Source organism: Pongo abelii, chromosome 9 (assembly GCF_028885655.2).
Source record: "Pongo abelii isolate AG06213 chromosome 9, NHGRI_mPonAbe1-v2.0_pri, whole genome shotgun sequence".
NCBI classification, from domain to species: domain Eukaryota; kingdom Metazoa; phylum Chordata; class Mammalia; order Primates; family Hominidae; genus Pongo; species Pongo abelii.
In genome coordinates this window covers 79,800,179-79,826,899 of record NC_071994.2, presented here as the reverse complement: position 1 = coordinate 79,826,899, position 26,721 = coordinate 79,800,179, and the positions used below count along the sequence as shown (strand labels likewise).

The 26,721-nt window shown below is 39.6% G+C and overlaps 1 protein-coding gene and 1 pseudogene across 3 annotated transcripts in view; both read left to right on the top strand.

Annotated features, from left to right (window-relative positions):
* The window catches only part of RSF1 (remodeling and spacing factor 1), a 154,096-nt gene that overhangs the window by 61,705 nt on the left and 65,670 nt on the right, over positions 1-26,721 (top strand). For all 3 annotated transcript variants that reach the window (XM_009246859.4, XM_002822278.5, XM_054526063.2), the window contains exons 3-4: positions 11,216-11,308; positions 17,403-17,608. In XM_009246859.4, coding sequence (XP_009245134.1) covers positions 11,216-11,308; positions 17,403-17,608 — 299 coding nt within the window. The remainder of the gene's footprint in view (positions 1-11,215; positions 11,309-17,402; positions 17,609-26,721) is intronic.
* On the top strand, positions 23,189-23,926 carry LOC103891876 (ferritin heavy chain-like; annotated as a pseudogene).

Here is a 26,721-nt window from a genome sequence, read left to right as displayed (position 1 = left end):
ATGAATTGGACTTTTTTCAGAAGTCTTGTGGTTTTACTGAACATCCACTTAAAAATGGAATATGTGAAAGTTATTTTGTGAGTGGTAAAACCATGTAGACTTGTTATTGCTTTCCTAAGATACATGTACAATCTGAATCTACCTTCTTTTTTTTTTTTTTTTTTTTTGAGACTGGATCTCCCTCTGTTGCCCAGTCTAGAGTGCAGTGGCGCAATCACAGCTTACTGCAGCCTTGATCCCCTGGGCTCAGTGATCCTTCCACTTACTTCAGCCTCCCCGGTGGCTGGAACTACAGACTCACGCTACCACACCTGGCTAATTTTTTAATTTTTAATTTTAGAGACAGTGTCTCACTATGTTGTCCAGGCTGATCTTGAACTCCTGAGCTCAAGTGATCTCCCAGCCTCCCAGAGTGCTGAGATTACAAGCATGAGCCACCACGCTTAGCCTGAATCTGACTTCTCTTGAATATCCTCTGCTACAGCGTAGCTCAAGCTTTGTTACCTTTCCTTTGAATTATTACAACAGGCTTTAGTTGTTCTCCTTGACATCAGAATCTGTGCTCCTATCTGTCCTGCAGTGCCAACAGGACTGTTTTCTTTTTTCTTTCTTTTCTTCTTTTTTTGAGACGGAGTTTCGCTCTCTCGCCAGGTTGGAGTGCAGTGGCACAGTCTTGGCTCACTGCAACCTCCGCTTCCCGAGTTCAAGCGATTCTCCTGCCTTGGCCTCCCAAGTAGCTGGGATTACAGGCATGCGCCACCTCGCCCAGCCAATTTTTGTATTTTTAGTAGAGGCGGGGTTTCACCATGTTGGCCAGGATGGTCTCGATCTCCTGACCTCATGATCCACCCGCCTTGGCCTCCCAAAGTGCTGGGATTACAGGTGTGAGCCACCGTGGTTGGCCCCAGGACTGTTTGCTGTTAGTGCCTCCAGAGCCTCATTGGGTCACCATATTTACTAGCCATGACCCACTTTCATAGACCTGCTCACTATCTTCCTTCATGGTCTTGTCTCTGTCCATTGCCAATCCCAAAAACCTTTATGCCAGGGCTTTATGCTAGCCTTTATGCTAGGGCTCTAGCATAAAGAACTGTATTCAACTCCACCTTGACAGAACATGCCATTCACACCTTTCCTTAAAAAAACATAGTTTTTTTCTTTCTGAAATGAGCTTTACCTCCTTATCCATTAAAACCTCATTCATCCTTCTGGTCCTAGCACGGATGTCATCACCTGAAGAAAAGTTTCCTTGGTCTCCCTTCATCCCTTGGCTTGAGTTAGTGTTTCCTCTCTGTTTTCATAGTACTTCATAGCTGTGTCAGTTACTCACTTTGTAGATAACCCACTGACTACTTTTCCCCTGATAATTATTTGTTTATGATTGTCTCTTCCTCTCTGGATTCTGAAATTCTTGGAGCAGAGACTGTCTTTTAATCCATCTTTGCCCTTCAAATATTTAAAGCGGGGTATGTCTCGTAGCTCTGTTCCGTAAATGTTTCAGTCCTCCAGAATAATTATTGCAATTGCTGTTTCTCTCATTCTTTAAGTAAAGCACATACCCACTTTGCCATACTTTCCTCCTGAGGTTAACATTACTTTCAATCTAAGGGTTGTTAGAGAATTTTCTTTATCATGTTATTATTTTATTTTCAGTGTAGCATTTTCACTGCTTGATATTTTCTTACTAGTTTACCCATTTTACTACCTCCATGATGACAGGTTGTCTTCTTCACCATGGTATCCGAGCGTTTGACTAGTTCCGGCCACATAGTCTGCACATAGTAAATGTTTGTGGAATTACTGAAAAGGTTGTTATGAGAATTTACTGAGTTAATATTTTAAAGTACTTGGAATAGTATTTGACACATAGTAAATATGCAAAAAATATTATTATTCTAGTAAGAATTGAAAAGTTTCTTTCTTTTTTTTTTTTTTTGAGACAGAGTTTTGCTCTTGTTGCCCAAGCTGGAGTGCAATGGCGTGATCTCGGCTCACTGCAACCTCTGCCTCCTGGGTTCAAGGGACTCTCCTGCCTCAGCCTCTCTAGTAGCTGGGGATTACAGGCATGTGCCACCACGCCCAGCTAATTTTGTATTTTTAGCCGAGACAGGGTTTCTCCGTGTTGGTCAGGCTGGTCTCAAACTCCCAACCTCAGGTGATCTGCCCGCCTTACACTCCCAAAGTGCTGGGATTACAGGCATGAGCCACCACGCCTGGCCTGAAAAGTTTCTTTAGGATGTGTTGTGTTACCTAAAGAAATTATTGCTAGTTAGGATAATTTTTTTTAATTAAGATAAAAACAATACCTTTGTATGTCTTTCATATACTCATCATGTTTGTTTTGTACTTGTTCTTTGTCTCAAACTTTGTCAAGGGATATGAATATGAGTAAGATGCAGCTCTTCACTTCCCAGAGCTCAGCTATTAAGTTCTTCTTCACACCTGTAATCCCAGCACTTTGGGAGGCCGGGGCAGGTGGATCACGAGGTCAGAAGTTTGAGACCAGCCTGGCCAATATGGTGAAACCCCGTCTCTACTAAAAATACAAAAATTAGCCGGGCATGGTGGCACGTACCTGTAGTCCCAGCTACTCGGGAGTCTGAGGCAGAAGAATTGCTTGAACCTGGGGAGCAGAGGTTGCAGTGAGCCGAGATCACTCCATGGCACTCCAGCCTGGGGAACAGAGCAAGACTCTATCTCAAAAAAAAAAAAATCTTCTTGATTCAGATTTGAAAGGTTTGAGTAAAGACAATGTGACCCAGTCAGAAGATCTCTGAATGACTTTCAGCAACACGTTTCTTAGGTATCTGATACATACCATCATCTTTATGTACAAACAAATCTCTCATTAACTTCCTTCTCCCAGTTTTAATACCTTAGTTAAAAGCATTTTTCCTGTTTGTTCAAGCCAAGGAATCTTGATAAATCCAGGGGTCACCCTTGATTTTTCTTTCCACTCACCCTCCACCATCTATTCCATCAGCTGTCCTAATAATTCTACCTCCAAACCACAGCTTCCTTCTCTCTGATCCCCACTACCCTTATAATGCATGCCACCATTGGCCTTCAGGTTGGTTTCCTAGTTTCCCCTTCTTGCCCCTCTTCAATCCATTTTCTACACAGCAGCCATGATTTCAAATGAAGCATAAATCAGATCATACTATTTTCCCCTTATTTAAAATCCTTTAGTGGTATCCCATCATATTTGAAATAGAATCTTAATTCCTTACCCTAACCTACATAATTTGGCCTTTGGTTACCTATTTTACCATATCTTTTGCCACTTTTCTCCTTAGTCTAGTTAATTTACACTGGTCTTTTTTCTTTTTTGAGACAGGGTCTCACTGTGTCACCCAGGCTGCAGTGCAGTGGCAAGATCTCGGATCACTGTAACCTTGACTTCCTGGGCTCAAGCAATCCTCCTGCCTCAGCCTCCCTAGTAGCTAGGATTATAGATGTGTACCGCCATACCAGGCTGGGACTACACACATGAGCCACCATGCCTGGCTAATTTTGTTAGTTTTAGTTTTTGTTTTTTGGGGTTTTTTTGTTCGTTTGTTTTTTGGTTTTTTTTGACACAGGGTCTCACTGTCAGCTAGACTGGAGTGCAGTGGTGTGACCTCAGCTCACTGCAACCACCATCTCCCTGGCTTCTGCTTCAGCCCCGCCCCCTCACCCTCACCCCACAACCTTAGCTGGGACTACAGGCCTGCACCACCATGCCTGGCTAATTTTTTGTAGAGACAGGGTTTTGCCATGTTGCCCAGGCTGGTCTCAAACTCCTGGGCTCAAGCGATCCTCCTGCCTTGGTCTCTCAGTGTGCTGGGATTACAGGAGTGAATCACCACACACCAAGCCCTAATTTTTAAAATTTTTAGTAGACACAGAGTCTCCCTACATTACCTAGGCTGGTCTCAAACTCCTGGGTTCAAATGATCCTCCTACCTCAGCCTCCCAAAGTGCTGGGATTACAGGCATGAGTCACCTACCCCAGTCTCAAATGTCAACTTTTTATTGAGGCCGTCAGTAAGCACCCAATCCAGAGTAGTACTTAAACTTTCTGTATCACATTACTCTTTTTTATTTTCAGCATATTATTTTTAGTGCTTGATATTTTCTTACTAGTTTTCCTGTTTGACTCCCTCATAGGATATAACCTCCATCATGATGGTAGAACTACCCAGTCAATGCCCCCTGCCCATGTAGAGCAGCTGAATTGCAATAGTGGAAGAGTTTTACCAAGATAGAACCATCTAAAGGGAAGACCAGAGTCATAATTATTATTCAAATTAGTCTCCCCTAGCATTTGGGGGCTAGGGTTTTTCAAACACAGTTTAGGGGAAGGGGTTGGGTGGCTAGGCAATGGGTGCTTACTGCTTATTGGTTGGGGGTACAAGAGAAATGGTCTTCCTGCATACTTGGTTGTTGCTGGGTGGGGCCACAGGTTGGCAGGTCGAGGTGGAGCCACTGGTTATCAGACACGCAACAAACCTGGAAAGACCTATCAAAAGGCCAATCTTAGGTTGTACAATAGTGATGTTATCTGCAGGAATAATTGGAGAAGTTGCATGTCTTGTTACCTTCAGAATAATGGCTGGCAATCCTTTACCTCTACCAGGTGTGTCCAATCTTTTGGCTTCTCTGGGCCACATTGGAAGAAGAGGAGTTACCTTGGGGCACACATAAAATACACTAACAGGAATGATAGCTGATATGCTTTTAAAAATCCAAAAATTTTCATGTTTTAAGAAAATTTACAAATTTGTATTGGGCCGCATTTGAAACCGTCCTGGTGTGGGCCACCCGTTGGACAAGTTTGCACACCTTAGCCAGTTCAGGCTCCTCTATCCTCCTAGCCTAGTGGTGTCTCATTAGCTTTACAAATTAGCTTGACAATGGAGAAGGGCCATTGTCATTTAAATTGTAAACTAAATGTTTCCCAAAGTTTAAGCCCAGGAATAATTAAGGGCAGATTAAAGGCAGGATGGGAGTTGGCTAGATTAGATCTCCCCCATTGTCATAATTTTTTCACTAGTATAATTTTTGCAAAGGCGATTTTGTTACCAGAAAGAGGTCCCAATCCAGACCCCGAGAGAGTGTTCTTGGAGCTTGCACAAGAAAGAATTCGAGGCAAATCCATAAGGTAAAATGAAAGCAAGTTTATTAAGAAATAAAGAAATAAAAGAATGGCTACTCCATAGGCAGAGCAGTCCTGAGGGCTGCTGCTTGCCCATTTTTATGGTTATTTCTTGATTATATGCTAAACAAGGGGTGGATTATTCATGCCTCTCGTTTTTAGACCATATAGGGTAAAATGGTCTAAAATTTTAGACCATATAGGGTAAAAATGGTTCCTGGTGTTGCCATCGCATTTGTAGACTGTTTTGGTGCTGGTGGGAGTATAGCAGTGAGGACAACCATAGGTCATTCTTGTGGCCATCTTGGTTTTGGGGGGTTTGGGGCGGCTTCTTTACTGCAACCTGTTTTATCAGCAAGGTCTTTATGACCTTTATCTTGTGCTGACTTCCTATCTCATCCTGTGACTTAGAATGCTTTAACCTCCTGGGAATGCAGCCCAGTAGGTCTCAGTCTTATGTTACTCAGCCCCTATTCAAGATGAAGCTGCTCTCGTTCAGATACCTCTGACAGTTTGCGACCTCGTCTGGGGTGACATCCAAGGTTTATTGTCTCACAGCCAGGGACATCAAGGACTCAGATACACAGAGAGTGAGGTTAAGAGTGGAAGTTTAATAGGCAAAAGAGAGAATAGCTCTCAGCTACAGAGAGGGGTCCCAGAAAAATGGGTTGCCATTCCACGGTGAAATGCAAGGGGTTTTATAGATGAATTGGTGGGGAGGTGGTGTCTCATCTACATAGGGCGTGAAAAAACAGTTAAGAATAGGTGTGCCATTCGCATAGGAGCGAATCTCTGGCATCCCCCACCTTAGTCTTTTATTATGCAGGCGGGTTTTCAGCCTGAGCTGTGCCATGTTCCCCATTTCTTTCTTACCGTATATGTGCTAACAAAAAAGGGAAGATGGAGTTTCCATGGTGGACATGCCTGGCCCCCAGGTAACCCTTTTCTATTGGCACAGCTGCCAGCATTCCACCTTGCAAGCTTTCAGCTTCCGTATTTATGTTTGCAGCTCGATTTTTCAGGCTGCTCTTTGTTAGAAAAATAAATAACTTCTTGGGCTGCTTTTTGTTAGAAGGGAAGTTCTGCTGAGGACTTTTGCCCTCACTATCTGTCTAAGTAATTTCTATCTCCTGTATCAGTTTGAATGGGTTGTCTTTTTCACCACGGTATCTGAGCTCCTAGACTAGTTACTGCCATATAGTCTGCACATAGGGATATTTGTGGAGTCACTGATTAAGTGTATCTCTTTCAACTTTATGTTTCTCAATTGTAAAATAAGGATTTAGATCTAAATGATCTCCAAGGATTCCTCTTGTCAAAGATAAAGCCTGACACTAGTTAAAGCTGATAGAGACAGATTTTATTCAGTAACTATCGCAGTACGGGAAGGAGCTGTGCTGTGTTCGAATTTGTGCAGAGGTGACTGGGTGTTTATAAAGGAGAAAGAGGGACTAGGGAGAGGAGTGGGAGGAATGGGGGAGCTTTAGTCAAGTTATGGAAGTGAAAAATTTAAAAAGAAGCTAAGAGCGTTTTTGACTTTCTATGATTATGTCATTTCTGTCTTCTAACTAGCATTAATGGAAATTAGGCGTCTGCCCTCTCACAGAGACTGGTAGACTGAGGCCCTGTCTGTTGGTTACATTTCAAAGGAATGGCCTTCAGGTCCTTCAGAAAGATATTCTGGGTCTTAGGAGATACATATGCATCTCAAGGGGACAGAAGAAGGATTTACAATTTTAAATTTGTTTAATAAATGGGAAGGGGAGATCTGGGACCTGTCTTCAGATGTTGGCTGGAATCAGAAGTAAATTCCTTTGAGAGCCTTGGGTTTTTCCAGACTAGAACTTAAGGGGGGCTAGCTCCCCCCAGGGATGAGATCTTAGGCTCTTAGAAGCCATTTCACACCCTCTTTTTAAATTTCTTATGAGTTATCCGAAAGAATTATTGGTACTTTGATTGTTTATATAAATCCAAGATAAATAAGTTAATGATCCCACTGACATAAAGTCTATGTATTTGCTCTGTAGGCATGTGAAGTCACCTTTCCTATATATATTGAGCTGATAACGGAACCTTTAAAAAAAGCTCCCTTCCTTTCCTCTGCCCAACATTTTCCATCCTCATCCTCCACTTTGTTTACCTGTATGTAGAGGCTAGGAGGAAAAGATGCAAGCAGTATTGGAATGGCAGTAGACTGGTGGCCAGGATGCCTCCCTGGCCACATATTTGACTTTCACCCTTGCAGGCACCAAACATTGATTCTGGTGTTGTGTCAGGAGAATGGTTGTCCCTCAGGCACCATGCAGGAGAACGCAATAGGACCTGATCTGTCAGCTAGATTTATAGATAATCAAACATAGAACAAGTATTATAGAATAATGATTTATGGTGATAATAGGTATGAATGTTATGTCAAATTGTTCATGTTTTAGATATTAGAACATTCTCTCCCTCAAGAGAAATTGCATGTAAAACCAAATTATAATTATAATGCTTCTTGGTCAGAAACAAATTGGAGCATGGGGAATTAATATGAATTACCAATGTAATTAGGATCTGGTTGCTTCCAGGACCCAAGAATTCACCGTTATAGACAGTCTCTGATAGACAAAGCTAATTTCTGGCTCCCTAGGCAGATTATAGCTCATGAGCCACATCCTGCCTGGTACCTGTCTCAAAAAGCTAAGAATGGTTTTTACATAGATGATTGGGAGAAAAACTCAAAAGAGTAATAATATTTGGTGACATGTAAAAATTATATGAAATTCAAATTTCATTATCCATAAACAAAGTGTTACGGGAATACAGCCATGCCTATTCAGTTATGTATATCCTATGGCTGATTTTGCACCATGATAGTAGATTTGAATAGATACAAGAGAGACCCTATGGCCCACAGTGCCTAAATTATTTCTTGTTTGGACCTTGAGGAAAAACTTGCTTACCCTGGGTGTAGATTAAATAGTTTTGCATAAGAATTATTTAGATGTCTTTTTGAATAATCTTTTTATTTGCAAGTTTTATTTGCAGTGTTCATTTTGTGGTAACAGTAGGTTATGGCTGTTTTGTGCATAGCTAATTAGTGGTTTTTTTTTTTTTTTTTTTTTGACATCAAATGGCACAGCAGTATGTCTAAATTGCCCTTAAAGAAATACAAAATGGGCCGGGGCGTGTGGCTCACACCTGTAATCCCAGCACTTTGGGATGCCAAGCCAGGTGGATCGCAGGGTCAGGAGTTCGAGACCAGCCTGGCCAATATGGTGAAACCTTGTCTCTACCAAAAATACAAAAATTAGCCGGGCATGATGGTGGGCGCCTGTAGTCTCAGCTACTCGGGAGGCTGAGGCAGGAGAATCGCTTGAACCTGGGAGGCGGAGGTTGCAGTGAGCCGAGATTGCACCACTGCACTCCAGCCTGGGTGACAGAGTGAGACTCCGTCTCAGAAATACAAAATGAGTAGTAAATTTATCTTTGAAATCTGCAAAACAAATGTACCCTAAATGCTATAAATAAAGGTCAGTAAATTTAAGTTAAGCAGTGTGGGAGCAAAGGATTTTTATCATCTTTATATCCATTTCTCTTTTTGTATCCTCCCCTTTTACACATAGATGCTAATCAGTAGTTGTTGTTTTTGGAATTTGTGACACCATGAGCCATTGGCTGTGCTTCCATATCTGGTTTGTTGGCCAAACTTTGGAGCTATGTCATTTTTCACCTCTCAGATACTAAGGATGAGCTTACCCATACTCAGCATTAACCTCTGGGATAGTCAGCCAACGTTATCTTCTTCTGGGGACTTGGTACTCAACCGAACACTCAATAAATGCTTCATTCAGGTCATAGCTGGACTCTGCATTGTTGATTGTCTGTCTTTCTTTTTTTTAAATTTGAGATATTCACATACCAGAAAATTTACCGTTTAAACAATTTAGTGTTTATTAACATATTTGCAGAGAATATACAACCATCATCATTATCTTAATTTGAGAACACTTTTATTACTCTGTAAAGAAATTGCCTACCCATCAGCAGTCACTTCCCATTCCTTCCTTCCCCTACCCACTGGGAACTGCTAATCTACTTTTATCTGTATGGATTTGACTATTCTGAACACTTCATATACATGGAATCATGCAGTATGTGGCCTTTTGTGTCTGGTTTCTTTCACTTAACATGTTTTCAAGCCTCATCCATGCTATAGTATATTATTACCTCATTTATTTTTATGGCTACATAAAATTCCATTGTGTGGTGTGCCACAGTTTATCCATTCACCTGTTAGTGGACATTTGGGTTGCTTCCACCTTTTGGCAGTTGTGAATAATACTGCTAGGAACATTTGTGTACAAGTTTTTGTGTGGACGTATGTTTTCCTCTTTCTTGTGTAAGTACTTAGGAGTGTAATGGCTGTCATATGGTAGCTAAATATTAACATTTTAGGAACTGCCAAGCTGTTTTCCAAGGCAACTGCACCATTTTACATTCCCACTAACAACCTGTGAGCATTCAAATATCCTCAACCAACATTTATTATTATCTTTCTCATTGTGGTAAAATGTCTATTCAGATACTGACATTCTAGCTTTTGATATAATCACTTTAGGGTCTTCCTCATGTAATATTTCTATTTTTCCCTTTTTCTGTATATCCTTTTTTTTCTCTCTAAAAAACGTAACACTGTCAGCCAGAGGAAGTAATATATTCTAGGGAATGGGAAACTTATGCTTCCTGTGAGTCTTTTAAGACTGTCCATTGTCCATCTTGGCAACATGAAGAAACCCCGTCTCTACAAAAAGTACAAAAATCAGCCAGGTATGGTGGCACATGGCTATAGCCCCAGCTCCTCGGGTGGCTGAGGTGGGAGGATCACCTGAGCCCAGGGGGTCAAGGTTGCAGTGAGCTGTGATCGTGCCCCTGTACGCTACCCTGGGTAACAGAGTGAGACCTATCTCCAAAAAAAAAAAAAAAAAAAAAAAAAAAAAAAAAGATCCTCTATTATATTGTTCCTGGCCATACTGCTTGTTTTGTATTCTTTTTCTATATTAATACTAATCTTCTATTATTTTATTGCACAAATCAATGAAAACAGATGACACTATGACAGTAGTGCAGGCTAGGAAAAGGGTAACCCGCCTGAGAGAGCTGGCTTGTTTTTCTCCTGTCTACCCCATTCCCTGTACTCCAGGTTAATCTCTTGCCTTGTGTTGGTTCTTCTCCTTTGGCCCTCGTTATGCTCTTTGCTCCTTGAATTGCGAGAAATACGTGAAATTGTTGGCATTTTGTATCATTTTATGCCTACTCTTTGGCCTTTAAGATAATATTATTAATGTTCCAGTTTTATTGCTGAAAAAACTAGCTCACAGAGGTCATAGAACCCATTTGCATTTCACTGTGTTAACCTCCCTTACTGGCTTCCTCTGACCTCTAGGTTAGGATGATGCTGCTGAAATGAGAGAAAGTTTCTTGCACTGGCTTTGAAGTGCAGTGGTTATTCAGATCTTCTTTCTTTGGTCTGTTACAGTGGCTCTGGTTTGCCTGAAATGCTTGTGTTAGAAAGAGAAGCCTAGACATTTATCTTAAAGCCAAGTTACATAAGTTTTCATATGCCAAGAATGGAATTTTAACTTTACTCCTAAATAGTAGAACAATGAGTTCAAAAGAGGCGTGGTTAAAAGTATGTGTACAATTTGGCATGTTTTTTGAACTAATTCTGTCCTAGGCAAAAAGATGAATAAATTTTTGTCATTGCCCTAAAGGAACTTCCAGCCATTTGGAGAGATGGAATCAATTACTCTCATGTGGGAAAATGTAAAGTATGTATAAAGTATGTATAAAGTTCTTGATAGCAGAGGAGAGAGCTGCAGAAATACCTTCTTACCGTAATTCAATTATCAAACAATAGTAAATATTTTTTATCATTTTAAGTAGTATGCATTTTAGGGTGCAGTTGGATTGGACTGTTTAGTGTAACCTCTTTCCTTTATAAACATGTATTAACAAGAACAGCATAGTTGTACAAGCCTACCAACATAAATAAAAATTGCTTTCATGTATTAAGATATTAACTTTATCTGACAGATATGCCAAGAGTTTAACAGTACCTGGGCATGGGAGATGGAGAAGAAGGGCTATCTTGAAATGAGTGTTGAATGCAAACTAGCACTCTTAAAGGTAATAAATCTATTATTTGTTAGTTATTTTAATTTAAAATTTAACTTTTGACTCCTGGTTAAATTGGAAAATAAACAAAAAGTAGACATTTTTATTATTAGCAGAAGAGGACAATGGAGTCTATTTTTTAGTGACAGTCTGTTCTTTAAAGTGCTGTTTTTTTGATGCATAAATATATCTAGGTTTAATTATCTCTTCTTGTAGGGACCGTAATAACATGGGCAAGCAGTTGCTCCAAATTAGTTTTATTCATTGTTTTCAACCTTCAGTCATTACTATATACTGTAAACTATGGATAATTTTCTACTGATTTACTAAATTAGCAATTTGATACTGTTTTCTGGATGACTAGGAGCATGTCATTTCGTACTTAATAAAACCCTCACATAACCAAACCAACTTGATTTAAATGGGTCATCTCAAAGTAGGCTTTTTTACAAGTTTGAGTTTTCCTTTCTTTTCCTGCCCACTTCCTACTGTTGGCGCTAATTAGTAGCAAAGTGGCCAGCATAGTAGAGGAGAAAAAATATTCTTTGTGAAAACATTAATGAAGTTTTTGCTACTTCTAAAATTTAGTGTTTTGTAAGTAGGCTTCTTATTCAGAAGACCTCAAGATTTTATGATGAACCTTAAAATATAATGTCAGTATACATATTACTATTTTGGAGCTAGATAAGACTATAGAGTAGGTGTTATTTTGCTGTTAGATGTTGATTGCCGTTGGAGCCTACACAGAAGTCTTCAAGATCCAAAAGATACCTGGTCTCAGAAAATCAAACGTCATAGTAAGCTCAGATTTCAGGGTGTATAATCATGCAGGTTCATCTGTTTCTAGACCAGCTTGTGGTCCCAGGGGGGTAATTATGGTGATTCCTTTCAAGTCAAAGTTATAGAAATTATACTCATAACTTTTATTAATCCCAAGTTTTGAAATACCTTTTTGTGCATTCCTATAATGTATGTAATACTTTAGTATACATACTGACCTCTAGGTTAGGGGGATGCTACTGAAAAGTATGTAATACTTTAGTATTACATACATTATATATTAGTGTGTATATTATGTACTTATTATGTAAATACATAAGAAAGTGAATATAATACATATAATTTTTCAGAGTGTGTTACAAATTTTTTTAGTAGTAAGGATGCTTGATCAAAAATGTTTACAAACCATTGGGATAGCTGACATAGGCAAAGGCATAAGGGCTATAATAGGAAGTAACTTAATGTGGCGTCTGCCCGGGCAGAGATCTGACTTATACCCTAATCATATACAAAATACATAACAAAAAGTTAGTTAGTTCTTCCAATCTAGTATGTGAATATCTTTTTATTAAGAGAATTCTCCAGAGCTAGCTGTCAGTGAAAATCTACCTTCCTTGAAAACTGCATATGTCTCAGGCTTTCAAAAACAAATAGACCTTTAAGAATAATGTTCACCTAAAACCTGGAAGAGAGAAAGAATTATTTAAAGTTTTATACCATGACTCCTGAATAACCAACATGTTAAAAAAAAAATCCAAAAGGAAATTTTAAAACTCTTGAGAGAAATGAAAATGGAAACTCAACATGCCAGAACTTACAAAATGCAGCAAAAGCAAATCTAAGAGGGAAGTTTATAGCAATCGATGGCCATATTAAAAAAGAAGAAAGATCTCAAATAACAACCTAATGTTACACTGCAAGAAACTAGAAGAACAAACTAAACCCAAACTCAGTAGAAGGAAGAAAATAACCAAGATATGAGTAAAATTAAATGAAATAGAGACTAGAAAAAAACAGTAGAAAAGATAAACAAAACTAAGAGTTGGTTTTTGAGAAGATAAACAAAACTGACAACCTTTAGCTAGGCTAAGAAAGAGAGAAGACTTAAATCAGAAATTAAAGTGGAGACATTATAACCAATACCACAGAAATACAAAGGATCATAGAAACAACTATGAACAATTGTTTGGATTATATGGAAAAAAAATGGATATATACTAGAAGCATGTATCTTACTAAGACTGAATTATGAAGAAATAGAAAATCTGAACAGACCAATAACAAGTAAGAAAATTGAACCAGTAGTCAAAAATGTCCCATCAGAGAAAAGCCCAGGGTATGATGGCTTCAAGCTGAGTTCTACCAAACATTTAAAGAATAACTAATAGTAGTCCTTCTCAATGTCTTCTAAAAAACTGAAAAGGAGAAAGTAACTTCCAGACTAATTTTAGAAGGCCAGCATTATACTGATCCCAAAGCTGGACACAAACACTATAAGAAAAGTAATATTCCCAATGAACACAGATGCAAAAATCCTTAACAAAATACTAGCAACCAAATTTAATAGCACATAAATGGGATCATTCACCATGATCAAGTGGGATTTATCCTGGAATGCAAGGATTGTTCATCCTATGCAAATCAATAAATGTGATACATGGCCAGGTACAGTGGCTCACACCTGTAATCCCAGCACTTTGGGAAGCTGAGGCAGGAGAATCACTTCAGCCCAGGAGTTCAACACCAGCCTGGGCAACACAGTGAGACAACTTTTCTGTAAAATATTTTAAAAAGCTAGCTAGCTGGGTGTTGTGGCGTGTACCTTTAGACCTAGCTACTGGGGAGGTTGAGGCAGAGGATTGCTTGAGCTGTGATCGTGCCACTGCACTTCAGCCTGGGTAACAGAGTGAGACTCTTGTCTTTAAAAAATAAATAAGCCAGGTGGGGTGGCTCATGCTTGTAATCCCAGCACTTTGGGAGGCTGAGGCGGATGGATCAGTAGAGGTCAGGAGTTCAGGACCAGCCTGGCCAACATGGTGAAACCCCATCTCTACTAAAAGTACAAAAATCAGCTGGGCATGGTGGCGCATACCTGTAATTCCAACTACTAGGGAGGCTGAGGCAGGAGAATCGCTTGAGCTTGGGAGGCAGAGGTTGCAGTGAGCTGTGACCACACCACTGCACTCTAGCCTGGGTGACAGAGCGAGACTCTGTCTCAAAAAATTAATTAATTAATTAACTAAATAAAGTTGTGATGCTCCACATTAAGAGAATGAAGGACAAATATCATATAATTATATGAATATATGTAGAAAAAACATTTGAGAAAATTCAACTTTGCTTTCATGATAAAAACTCTCAACAAATTAGGTATGAAAATAATATGTATCAGTGCAGTAAAGACCATATAAGACAACCCCTCAGCTTACATGGTACCCAACAGTGAAAAACTGAAAGCTTTTCCTTTAACATCAGGAGCAAGACAAGGACACCCACTTGCCACTTATATTCAACATAGTACTGGAAGTCCTAGCCAGAACAGTTAGGTACAAAAAGAAATAAGTCATCTGAATTGGAAAGGAAGAAGTTAAATTGTGACTGTTTGCAGATGACATGATTTTACGTATAAAAAATCCTAAAGACTCTACCAACAGACTATTCGAACTAATAAATGAATTCAGTAAAATTGCGAGATATAAAATCAATATACAAAAATCACAAGTGTTTCCACTCATAAATCACAGACAATCCAAAAAAGAAATTATAAAAACCAATTCATTACAATAGCATCAAAAAATAAAATATTTAGGAGTAAATTTGACCAAAGATGTAAAAGATCTCTACTGAAAACTACAAAACATTAATGAAAGAAAAGACAAATGAAAAGATGTCCTGTGTTCATGGATTAAAAAAATTAATCTTGTTAAGATGTCCATACTACTCAAAGTGATCTACAGATTCAATGCAATCCCTATCAAATTCCAATGGCCTTGTTCACAGAAATAAAACACAACCCTAAAATTCATATGGAACCACAGGAAACTGAGTAACCAAAGCAGTCTTGAGCCAGAAGAACAAAACTGGAGGCATCATACTACCTGATCTCAAAAATCTACTAAGTTATAGTAATCAAAACAACATGGTACTGGTAAAAAGATACATCGACCACTGGAACAGGACAGAAAGCCCAGAAACAAACTCATGTATTGATGGTCAGTTGCTTTTTGACAGTGGTGTCAAGATTACATACTGTGCAAAGGACAGTCTATTCAATAAATGGTGCTGGGAAAACTGGTCATCCACATGCAGGAGAATGAAATTAGACCCTTATCTTACACCATACACAAATTATCTTAGTGGATTAAAGACTTAAATATAGACCCGAAAGTATAAAGCTACTAGAAGAGTTCAATATTCAAACCGTATAAAGAACTCAAGCAACAGCAAGAAAACAAGTAATCTGATTTAAAAATGGGCAAAGGACTTCAATAGACATTTCTCAGAAAAAGACTTAGGAAATGGCCAACAGATATATGAATAAATGCTCAATATCACTAATTATCAGGGTAATGCATTTTAAAACCACAGTGGAATATCACTTCATGTTTGTTAGGATGGCTGCTATCAAAAAGACAAGACGAGATAACAAGTTTGGTAAAGATGTACAGAAAAGGGAACCCTTGAGGCCAGGTGCAGTGGCTCATGCCTCTAATCCCAGCACTTTGGGAGGCCAAGGCAGGCGGATCACGAGGTTAAGAGATCAAGACCATCCTGACCAACATGATGAAACCCCGTCTCTACTAAAAATACAAAAATTAGCTGGGCGTGGTGGCACGCCCCTGTAGTCCCAGCTACTCAGGAGGCTGAGGCAGGAGAATCTCTTGAACCCAGGAGGTGGAGGTTACAGTGAGCCAAGATCGCGCCACTGCACTCCAGCCTGGTGACAGAATGAAACTCTGTCTCAAAAAAGAAAAAAGAAAAGGGAACCCTTGCACGGTGATTGTGAGAATGTAAAGTAGTTTGGCTATTATGGAAAATAGCATGGAGGCTCCTCAAAAAATTCGAAATAGAACTACCATATGATTCAGCATCCTACTAATGGATATATATCCAGTGGAAGAAGAATTTGTTTCTTGAAGTGGTATCTGCACTCCCGTGTTCACTGCAGCATTAATTACAATAACCAAGATACAGGATCATTCTAAATGTCCGTCAACAGAAGAATGTAAAATGAAAAGAAGGAAATTCCTGCTTTCGTGACAACACGGTTGAACCTGGAGGTCATTATGTTAAGTAAAATAAGCAAGGCATTGAAAGAAATACCCCATGATATTACTTAATGTGGAATCTAAAAGAGTCAGACTCATAGAATCAGAGTAGAGTGGTGATTACCAGGGATTAGGGAGGGGAGGGGTAGACTGGGGAGATATTGGCCCAAGCTACAAAAAATCAGACAGGAGGAATTAGTTCAGGAGATCAGTTGTACAACATGGTGACTATAGATAATAACAATATATGATATGTTTGAAAATCACTAAGAGGCTAGATTTTAAATGTTCTCACCACCAAAAATTCTTAGGTAGTAGATGTGTTTATTAGCTTGGTTTAGCCATTCCACAGTATACACATATATGAGAATACCATGGTGTATACCATAAATATATGCAATTTTTATTTGTCATTTTAAATAAAGAAAATGTAAAAAAAAAATGAAAAATTTTTAATAGAAATTTTTTTTTGAGACAGGGTCTTGCTTTGTTGCCCAAGCCAGAGTGCAGTGGCAAGATCACAGCTCACCGCATCCTCAACCTCCCAGCCCAGCCCCCAAAATAGCTGGGTCTGTAGGCGTGCACCACCATACCTGGCCAATTTTTGTATTTTTTGTAGAGACAGAGTTTCACCATGTTGCCCAGGCTAGTCTTTAACTCCTGGACTCAAGCGATTCTCCTGCCTCGGCCTCCCAAAGTGCTGGGATTACAGGTGTCAGCCACTGTGCCTGGCCTAAAACAGAAAATCTTATACCGTGAGATGATTTGGGAGTTTTTAGTGCAAACAGGCTCATTCCTTTTGAAATAAAACTTGATTTGTGTGTCAGTGGTTGTGTTAAACCTATAAATTGGTATGGTGTTAATATAAAATGTTATCTTAAAATATTGGCTATTCTAAACAGTTTGTGTGAAAGTGGGAAGAGGATAGTGAAAGAAGGAATACAGTATATGTGTTCTGTCCACTGCTTTCCCTGAATCAATTCTACAGTTGTATCATATTTACTGTGATGGAGAAATATTTGTGAGGTATTTTAAGCCATGTTATGACTATTTTTCAGTACCTCTGTGAGTGTCAGTTTGATGACAATCTCAAATTCAAGAATATTATTAATGAGGAGGATGCCGATACTATGCGTCTTCAGCCAATTGGTCGAGACAAAGATGGCCTCATGTACTGGTACCAATTGGATCAAGATCACAATGTCAGAATGTACATAGAAGAACAAGATGATCAAGATGGCTCTTCATGGAAGTGCATTGTCAGGTATCTTTTATTGGAACCTTTTTACACTTATTTGTGTGTTTTATACATTGATCTCGTTTCAAAACTAGGATGTTATCTATGAGACAGAAGTGGTTTTTTGTGTGTGGGTTTTGGGAGTTGTCAAGGCCTCACCTAGTATCCAGCATAATACCCATAGTATGCACTTAGTTTTTTATTTGTCAAGTAAATTAATATATTCAGCAGTTCAGTCCATACTATATACACACATCTTATACATCAGGAAGCCAGAATCTGAGTAATTATAAATAATATGGACAGAAAAATACATTGTTAGACAAAAGCACAAGAAAAGTATTGTTTGGTTCTTATTTAGCTATAGTTTTCTTTTCTTTTTTAAACGGAGTTTCGCTCTTGTCGCCCAGGCTGGAGTGCAATGGTGCAATCTCGGCTCACTGCAACCTCCGTCTCCCAGGTTCAAGCGATTCTCCTGCCTCAGCCTCCCAAGTAGCTGGGATTACAGGCATGTGCCACCATGCCCAGCTAATTTTGTATTTTTAATAGAGATGAGGTTTCTCCATGTTGGTCAGGCTGGTCTCGAACTCCTGACCTCAGGTGATCCACCCGCCTCAGCCTCCCAAAGTGCTGGGAGGCCACCAGGCCACCTGGGCCACCAGGCCCAGCCTTTAGCTATAGTTTTCTATTCAGCATTAACTAGTTCTAATTATTTTAATTTATTCAGTTCATCTTGACACAGTATATATTCTATTTGCTGTGCATACATTTCTTTATTGGAGTTCTGAGGAAATCTTGGGAACATTGCACTTTTTTGTCATAGTTCTCTTTTTAAAAATCTTGATTTTTTATTTGTGTTGACAAATATATTTGAACAGAAACATTTAATATATAACCGTGAAATATAACTTAAACCCTATGAGTGATACTAGAACCATTATTACAGAATCTTTGTGTCTTTAGTTTTCTGTCACTGTAACTTTATTATTTAGAAATATTCCACAAATTATATTAATTTGGAAGATATCGGGGTCCTATAAAGTAGGGAAAACTCATAGCTATCTAACTACTAGCTTATGAAAAACTTTCCTGACATTAACTCATACCTGTTTTTTGCCCCATTTTGAATTTCAGCAGATTTCTCTTAGTGATTATTTATTAATGCTTTGAAAAAATAACCCATAGAAAAGCTCAGTTTTCATTCCCTGAGAATAAATGTGTACTGATTAATCTCATGAGAGATTGTTTCATAAGCATGTATCATTACATTATTTTCCTTGTAATTAATTTGCTAAATGGAGGTAAACAAAGTAGTCCTAAACTAAAATTTATTTACCATTTCTCCTTTAAATACAAAGACCAAATATGATCTATTCATGACATTATACCACTGTTATTATTTCCCATATTAACTTTGCGTAGTTGTTTAAAACATTCTTTTCTTCTTTGTAGATGAAGAAAATATGACAGTGAAATAATGATTACTATTGATCATAGTTGTTTAAAATAATGTCTAATGGGCTGGGTGTGGTGGTTCACACGTGTAATCTCAGCACTTTGGAAGGCTGAGGCGGGAGGATCATGAGGTCAGGAGTTCGAGACCAGCCTGGCTAGCATAGTGAAACCCCATCTCTACTAAAAATACAAAAAATTAGCCGGGCATGGTGGCACACGCCTGTACTCCCAGCTACTCGGGAGGCTGAGGCAGGAGAATTGCTTGAACCCGGGAGGCAGAGGTGTAATTTATGAGAGGAGTTCAAGATAAAAAGAACTGGAAGGCTGGGCACGGTGGCTCATGCCTGTAATCCCAGCACTTTGGGAGGCTGAGGTGGGCAGATTATGCGGTCAAGAGATCAAGACCATCCTGGCCAACATGGTGAAACACCATCTCTACTAAAATAAAAAAAAATAATAATAATTAGCTGGGTTTGGTGGCATACGCCTGTAATCCCAGCTACTCGGGAGGCTGTGGCAGGAGAATTGCTTGAACCCAGCAGGTGGAGGTTGCAGTGAGCCAAGATCACGCCACTGTACTCCAGCCTGGGCAACACAGCGAGTCTCCGTCTCCAAAAAAAAGAAAAAAAAAAAGTCTAATGTGTACTGTTTTAAGTAGATTATACCTTAATACATGATGTGAAATTTTAGAGTTAACAGTTATGTTTGAATCTCGGTTCATCCACTTACCATCTGTAGACACATTACTTTTGTCTCTTGGTATCCATGGGGCACTGGTTCCAGACCCTCAAGGATAACAAAATGTGCAAATGCTTAAGCCCTTTACATAATATTTGTGTATGACCTATGCACATCCTCCCATATACTTATAATACTTAATGCATTGTAAATGCTAGGTATAAAATTGTTATACTATAGTTTTAGTTTGTATTTTCATTGTATTAGCTTTAGTTTATTTTTTCTAAATATTTTGATCTGTGGATATGGGGGGCTAACTGTACTTAATTTTTCTGAGAGTTACATTCCTGTACTTTAAAATGAAAGTGATAATAATTCCTCAAAAAGTTGTTGTAAGGAATATATGAGAAATGGTACTGGCACTGTAATACATGCTCAATAAACCTTTTCTCTTTTTATTTCCACCTTTTTAACTTTTTAACTATGCGCTTTTCTTTTGTTTTTTGTTTTTAGAGACGGAGTCTCACTCTGTCGCCCAGGTGGGAGTGCAATGGCGCGATCTTGGCTCACTGCAAGCTCCACCTTCCAGGTTCACGCCATTCTTCTGCCTCAGCCTCCCAAGTAGCTGGGACTACAGGCACCCGCCACCATGCCTGGCTAATTTTTTGTAGTTTTAGTAGAGATGGGGTTTCACTGTGATAGCCAGGATGGTCTTGATCTCCTGACCTCATGATCTGCCTGCCTCAGCCTCCCAAAGTGCTGGGATTACAGGCGTGAGCCACCGTGCCCGGCCAGCTATTCGCTTTTCTTACAACCTAACTCCAAAGACTGAAATTTAGTTTATTCACTAAAGAAATATTTATCAGCAGAAAGGGCAGAAAATTCCCCTGGTGTTGCTTTCACCTCTTCTCATGCTTGACCATTTCTCCATGTTTTATTCCTTGGGCTTCTGCCTTTTTTAAACACACACGCACGCACGCACACACACACACACACACCCCAAAACACATAAAACTTCTTTCCATTTGTTAAAATTTGTTTTTGATAAACAAAATGGTGTATGTGGCAGTTGCTCAGAAGGAAATGCTTGTGTAGATTAATGCCTGCACACAGTTTTCCGTTTTTTTTGTTTGTTTGTTTGTTTTGAGACAGGATCTCGCTTTGTTGCCCAGGCTGGAGTGTGGAGTGCAGTGGTACGATCTCAGCTCCCTGCAACTTCTGCCTCCCGGGTTCAAGTGGTTCTTCTGCCTCAGCCTCCTGAGTAGCTGGGATTACAGGTGTGAACCACCACGCCTGGCTAATTTTTGTACTTTTAGTAGAGACGGGGTTTCGCCATGTTGACCATGCTGGTCTTGAACTCCCGAGCACAAGCTATTCACTTGCCATGGCCTCCGAAAGTGCTGGGATTACAGGTGTGAACCACCATACCCATCCCATAGTTTTCTCATTTTCACAACCACAAATTTCTTTAGAAAATGGTGCCAGGTTATTTTTAGCCATTTTGATGACATCTATTAATACATATATTTCTATTTACAGTGAGCCAGGGAACATTGCCCAAGTAATGTAGAAATATTTGGGACCATTCAGAAATCATTTGGTTTATTGACTCTCCGATTTTGTGTAATGAAATTCAATTTTTAAACAGCTGATTGTCATACTAACATTCCTTTATTTCATTAAATTTATAAATTCTATTACATACATGCTTGTGTAATAGGTACTATGCTAAACAATTGGTGATGTAATAGTGAATAGTATGGCTCTAAGATCTCTAAGAGGGGCTGCAGGCACCTGTGAAAGGCCTCAACTTGTAAGAAATAGATTTAGATGAATATTATATGCGTATTTTCTGGGGAAGGACGGTAATTTATCTCAAATTTTCAGTTGGGTGTGTTTATGCATATTATAAATGAGATGTTCTATGACATGACATTCCAATTAGCTTTAACCCAACACAGTGGAACTCTTACTGACACTGTCTTGTCCACATAGGTCTCTCATTGTTGCAAAGGTTGAACGTAGAAAACATTGTAATAATTTTTGCCTCCTCGTAAAGATAAGATCTTAGTTGTCACTAATATATATTCAGTGCCTAAAATAATGTGGGGCATCATCTCATTTGACTTGGATGAGATCATACCTGGAGCATGGTATTTCTGTTTGAATGGCAGACTCTGAAAGAAACATTAATAAAGTCCATTATGGGAACAACCACAAAGAAGATGATTGAATACTGAAAATGCTTTATCTAGCAGAAATTTACTCAGACATAAATGTCTTCAAACATTTAAAGGATTGATTTGTAGAAGAATATCTCAAAGGCTGAGCCAGGATCACTAGATTCAAATTATGGGGAAGCAGAACTGAATTTGACAGGAGCAAGAACGTTTGTTTTTCCTTTTACATTGCAGGGGAGTGATTGTCTTAAGACTGATAGATGTTGTCAAACATTTTTCAATTAAACGTGCAAGTTTATGTGAAGTGGAGTTTTGTAAGAGGCAGTAATCTTTTTAGCAAGAGATTTCTTTAGAAAATCAAGTGATGGCCGGGCGCAGTGGCTCACACCTGTAATCCCAGCACTTTGGAAGGCCAGGGCAGGCAGATCATGAGGTCAAGATATCGAGACCATCCTGGCCAGCATGGTGAAACTCCATCTCTACTAAAAATACAAAAATTAGCTGGCGTTGTGGCGTGTGCCTGTAGTCCCAGCTACTCGGAAGGCTGAGGCAGGGGAATCACTTGAACCCAGTAGGCAGAGGTTGCAGTGAGCCAAGATGGCACCACTGCGCTCCAGCCTGGCGACAACAGAGTGGACTCCATCTCAAAAAAGAAGAAAAAAGAAAATCAAGTGATAAGGGAAGAACAAGTAAAGCAAATAAGATTTTGACTTTGACTTTTTCATTTAATAGGTTGCATTTAGGTGCTTCTCTTAGCTATTAAATATTATTTTTTACTAGTAAATTAAAAGCCTCTTGTTTTTTCTTAAAACAATTTCTTTAAAGTAACAGTAGTATTTTCTTGGTGATCGGCTGGTGTTGGAAGCGTGTTTCTACCTAATTCTTGAAAGAGGATTATATAACAAAAGTTACCTAGTCTTTAGGGTTCCGTTTTCTAAAGCTAATAAGTCAGCCTTCTTAATAGTTTAGAAATATAACTGAACTTTGCAAATTAAAAATCAAATGGAATTTTTTAAAAAATAAGAATCCACCAAAAAGGGATAATTTTACATAGTTGATCTTCTACTGAAAATTTCATACCATAACATCACCACAGTCTTAAAACTTGTACTGTTACGTAGCAACTTCCATTTCTGCTAGTTGCAAAATTAATAGTATAAATACAGAGACGTTCTTCGCCGAGAGTCGTCAGGGTTTCCTGTTTCAACAGTGCTTGGACGGAACCCGGAGCTTGTCCCCCACCCCAGCCGGCCGCCCTTAGCCAGCCCTCCCTCACCTCTTCACCGCACCCTCGGACCGCCCCAAGGCTCCCACCACAGCCCCAGCGCCACGCAGCCACCGCCACCGCCACCTCTCCTTAGTTGCCGCCATGAGGACCACATCCACCTCGCAGGTGCGCCAGAACTACCACCAGGATTCAGAGGCCGCCATCAACCTCCAGATCAACCTGGAGCTCTATGCCTCCTACATTTACCTGTCCATGTCTTACTACTTTGACCATGATGATGTGGCTTTGAAGAACTTTGCCAAATACTTTCTTCACCAGTCTCATGAGGAGAGGGAACATGCTGAGAAACTGATGAAGCTGCAGAACCAACAAGGTGGCCAAATCTTCCTCCAGGATATCAAAAAACCAGACTGTAATGACTGGGAGAGCGGGCTGAATGCGATGGAGTGTGCATTACATTTGGAAAAAAATGTGAATCAGTCACTACTGGAACTGCACAAATTGGCCACTGACAAAAATGACCCCCATTTGTGTGACTTCATTGAGACACATTACCTGAATGAGCAGGTGAAAGCCATCAAAGAATTGGGAGACCATGTGACCAACTTGCACAAGATGGGAGCACTCCAATCTGGCTTGGCAGAATATCTCTTGACAAGCACATCCTGGGAGACAGTGATAATGAAAGCTAAGCTTCAGGCTAATTTCCCCATAGCCATGGGGTGACTTCCCTGGTCACCAAGGCAGTGCGTGCATGTTGGAGTTTCCTTTACCTTTTCTATAAGTTGTACCAAAACATCCACCTAAGTTCTTTGATTTGTATCATTCCTTCAAATGAAGAAATTTGGTACCCCCCCCAAAAAAAAGTAATAATAATAATATAAATATATATATTAGATGAATAGATAGGAAGCAATTAACATATATAAAGAATTATACTTTAAGTTGAAACAAGATTTAGTATGTGATTTACAAAACAATAGAAGTAGTTAAGTTTCATCAAACCATATGAAATTGTTAATATTTGAACATTTTGACCTATAAAAATGGTGATTTCATATGGCTCAACCAAGTATTATAACAGGTTTCAATAGCAAAAATGTTTAAGCTTCAGCCAGTGTCCTACTTATTCCAGTTAATGTTTAAAACAGAATTGCCACAAAAGTATTATTTCATCTTTAGGCCTCAATGAAAGAAGATAAAAGTACAGAAAAAAAATTTTTACATCTAATCAAATATGATGTAATAAGTGATTTTATTCACCCCATGGGGTATGTTAATAGAATTTGTTTAGGAATGAAAAAGATGGGCTTAGCATGATGGCTCACACCTATAACCTCAGCACTTTGGGAGGCCCAGGTGAGCAGTTTGCTTGAATCCAGCAGTTGGAGACCTGCCTAGGCAACATGATGAAACCCTGTCTCTACAAAAAATACAAAAATCAGCCAGGTGTGGTGGCACTTGCCTGTAGTCTCAGTGACTTGAGAGGCTGAGGTGGGAGGATTGCTTGAGCACAGGAGCTTGAGGCTGCAGTGAACTGTGATAGTACCACTGCACTCTAGGCTGGGCAACAGAGTGAGACCCTGTGTCTCAAAAAAAAAAAAAAGATGTAAACATAACAAGGTGGTAGTGTTTGGTTATTAATGATTAGAGAATTTTAGCAAATAAAGACCATAGACCAGATTCCATCACAAGCTTCTTCAGGATCTTAGTGGGACTACAGAAAGTACTTTTAAACCAAGTATACTAAGGAAGATAAAGTTATATGCAGATACTTCATAAAGAATATATACATATGGCCAGTATTCATATGAAAAAGTGCTTAGCATCATTATTCATTGTAGAATTTCCAATTAAAACCACAGCGAGGTACTACCTTACTTCCATTAGAATTAGTAAAACGAAAATGACTTACAGCACCAAATGTTAGCAAGGATATGAACCAACTGAAACACCTTGTTGTGTATGTAAAATGATACAACCACTTTGGGAAACCGTTTTGCAGTTTCTTCAAATGTTAACAAACTATTATCCCATAACCTATAAATTTCATTTCTGGGTATTTATATTAGAGAAATGAAAACATGTTTACAAAAAGCCTTATATAAGAATGTTCATAGCATCTTTATTCTTAACATTACTCATACAATGAATTATTACTAAGCAATAAAAAGGGATGACCTATGAAACTATATGGATTTGTCTCAAAATTCATTGTATGTGAAAGAAGCACATACTGTTTGATTCCATTTGTGATAAGTTCTAGAATTAATAAAATTAAAAATCTGTTGTATTAGTCCATTTTCATGCTGCTGATAAAGACATACCCAAGAATGGGCAATTTGCAAAAGAAAGAGGTTTAATTGGACTTACAGTTCCATGTGGCTGGGCAGGCCTCAGAATTATGGCAGAAGGCAAGAAGGAGCAAGTCATGCCCTTCATTGATGGCGGCAAGCAAAGAAAGAGAGAGCTTGTGCAGGGAACTCCTGTTTTTAAAACCATCAGATCTCGTGAGACTCATTCACTCACAGGAAATGAACCCGCACCCTTAATTCAATCACCTTCCACCGGATTCCTCCCACAGCAGGTGGGAATTGTGGCAGTTACAATTTAAGATGAGAGTTGGGTGGGGACAGAGCCAAACCATATTTTTCTGCCCCGGCCCCTCCTAAATCTCATGTCCTCATAGTTCAAAACCAATCATGCCTTCCCAACAGTCCCCCAAAGTATTGACTCATTTCAGCATTAACTCAAAAGTCCACAGTCCAACATCTCATCTGAGACAAGGCAAGTCCCTTCTTCCTGTTGAGACTGTAAAATCAAAAGCAAGTTAATTGCTTCCTAGATACAGTGGGAGTACAGGCATTGGGTAAACACAGCCATTCCAAATGAGATAAATTGGCCAAAACAAAGGGGCTAGAGGCCCCATGCAAGTCCAAAATCCAGGAGGGCAGTCATATCTTAAAGCCCCAAAATCATCTCTTTTGACTCTCTCATATCTGGGTCATGCTGATGCAAGTGGTGGGTTCCCATGGTCTTGGGCAGCTGCGCCCCTGTACAGCCTCCCTCCTGGCTGTTTTCACGGGCTGGCCTTGAGTATCTGTGGCTTTTCCAAGCACACAGTGCAAGCTATCAGTGAATCTACCATTCTGGGGTCTAGAGGAAAGTGGTCCTCTTCTCACAGCTCCACTAGGTGGTGCCCAAGTAGGGACTCTGTGTGGCTCTGATCCCACATCTCCCTTCCACACTGCCCTAGCAGAGGTTCTCCATGAAGGCCCCCGACCCCTGCAGGAAACTTCTGCCTGGGCATCCAGGCGTTTCCATACATCTTCTGAAATCTAGGCAGAGGTTCCCAAACTTCAGTTCTTCTGTGCATTCACAGATTCAACGCCACATGGAAGCTGCCAAGGCTTGGGACTTAGACCCTCTGAAGCCACAGCCTGAGCTCTGCATTGGCAGCTTTCAGCCATGACTGGAGTGGCTGAGATGCAGGGCACCAAGTCCCTAGGCTGCACACAGCACGTGGACCCTGGGCCTGATCCATGAAACCATGTTTTCCTCCTAGGCCTCCAGGCCTGTGATAGGAGGGGCTGCCGTGA